This window comes from Rhea americana, unplaced genomic scaffold, assembly GCF_003343005.1.
Source record: "Rhea americana isolate MKP2758 unplaced genomic scaffold, rheAme1 scaffold_687, whole genome shotgun sequence".
NCBI classification, from domain to species: domain Eukaryota; kingdom Metazoa; phylum Chordata; class Aves; order Rheiformes; family Rheidae; genus Rhea; species Rhea americana.
Window position 1 is genome coordinate 3,097 of NW_028186853.1, and position 1,402 is coordinate 4,498.

General features: G+C 63.5%; 1 protein-coding gene across 1 annotated transcript in view; it reads right to left on the bottom strand.

Moving 5' to 3' along the window:
- Nucleotides 1-1,078: 1,078 nt before the first annotated feature.
- Nucleotides 1,079-1,402, bottom strand: part of SPA17 (sperm autoantigenic protein 17) — a 7,628-nt gene continuing 7,304 nt past the window's right edge. The window contains exon 4 of the mRNA XM_085321218.1: nucleotides 1,079-1,288. Coding sequence (XP_085177344.1) covers nucleotides 1,082-1,288 — 207 coding nt within the window. The 3' untranslated portion in view covers nucleotides 1,079-1,081. The remainder of the gene's footprint in view (nucleotides 1,289-1,402) is intronic.

Here is a 1,402-nt window from a genome sequence, read left to right on the forward strand (position 1 = left end):
CCCTGCTCCTGCCTGCACCCTGCCTGCACCCTGCCTGCACCCCTGTGCGCACCCTGCTCCTGCCTGCACCCCTGTGCACACCTTGATCCTGCCTGCACCCTGCCTGCACCCCGTGCGCACCCTGCTCCTGCCTGCACCTGCCTGCACCCTGCCTGCACCCCTGTGCGCACCCTGCCCCTGCCTTTACCCTGCCTGCACCCTGTTTCTGCCCACACCCCTCCCTGCATCTCTGCCTGCACCCTACCCCTGCCTGCACCCTGTTTCTGCCCACACCCCTGCCTGCACCCTTTTCTTGCACCCAGTTCTTGCCTGCACCTGCACCTGTACCTGCAGCCTGCACCCCTGTGCGCACCCTGCGTCTGCCTGCACCCTGCCTGCACCCAGCCAGCCTGGCCCCCCACCCATCACCACCAGGGGCAACCGGCCCCTGATTTTGGGGTAACACCAGCTCCTGGCTGCTCCCGCTTCCCATCCCGGCTACATCCCCGGAAAAAAAAATCGCAGCTCCGCTGCCTCCGGGCCCCGGCGTCGCCGGGAAGCACCGGATCGCGGGTTGGCACCCCGGCACCCCCCGGCCCCCTCGCCCGGGGCTCGCCGTGGGCGCTCTTCAATTTCCCTTCTCCTGCCGGGAGACTGTGACACAGAGTTTTTAAAAATAGCATGTGCCGAGGCGAGCCGGCCGGGGCGGCGTTGCCAAGGGAGAGCCGCCGCTCCGAAATCTAGGGCTTCGCGCGCCGTTCCYGGGCTGGCTCCCTCCGGCACGCGCGCGAAATTAGGGCAAGGCAGGGCGGAGGCATGCCAAAAAAWAATAATAATAGTAATAAAATAAATAAAATAAAAGAAAGGAGGAGGGGGGGGAAGAAATCCCGAATCCTTTCCCGCTTGCYGTGGGCTCCGACGCCCCCGCGGGAAAGCTGCTCGCGGCTGCTTCGAAACCATCCCGACTCGGGAGGGTGCAGAGGCTGCGGGGAGAGAAAAGAAGGGGGGAAAAAAAAGAGGAGCCTGGAAAGGAGGAGGAATTTGAGTGTCAAAAAAAAAAAAAGGAATTTTTAACCCGAAACGGGGTGCTCACCCGGGCCGGCTAGTCGCCGTTGCGGAGGTCGCCCGCGCGGGTGCTGTTGGCGCACTCGGCGTCCTTGCTTTTCCGCTCGATCTCGCCGCCTTTTATCTTCTTCCGAGTCATGTGGCCGCGGAAACTGGCCTGGATCTTGGCGGCGGCCGCGTTGGCGTCGGGGTCGTCCAGCGGGATGTCCAGGATGTCCTCGTCCAGCTTCGTGCACGCTCCCTCCTGCGAACGGAGCCGGGAATTTGAAGGAGGAGTTGGGGGGGGGGGAGAGAGAGGAGAGAGAGAAAGAGGGAAGCTCCCAAATCGGCCCCGCTCCGCAATAAATCTCAGCTTCTC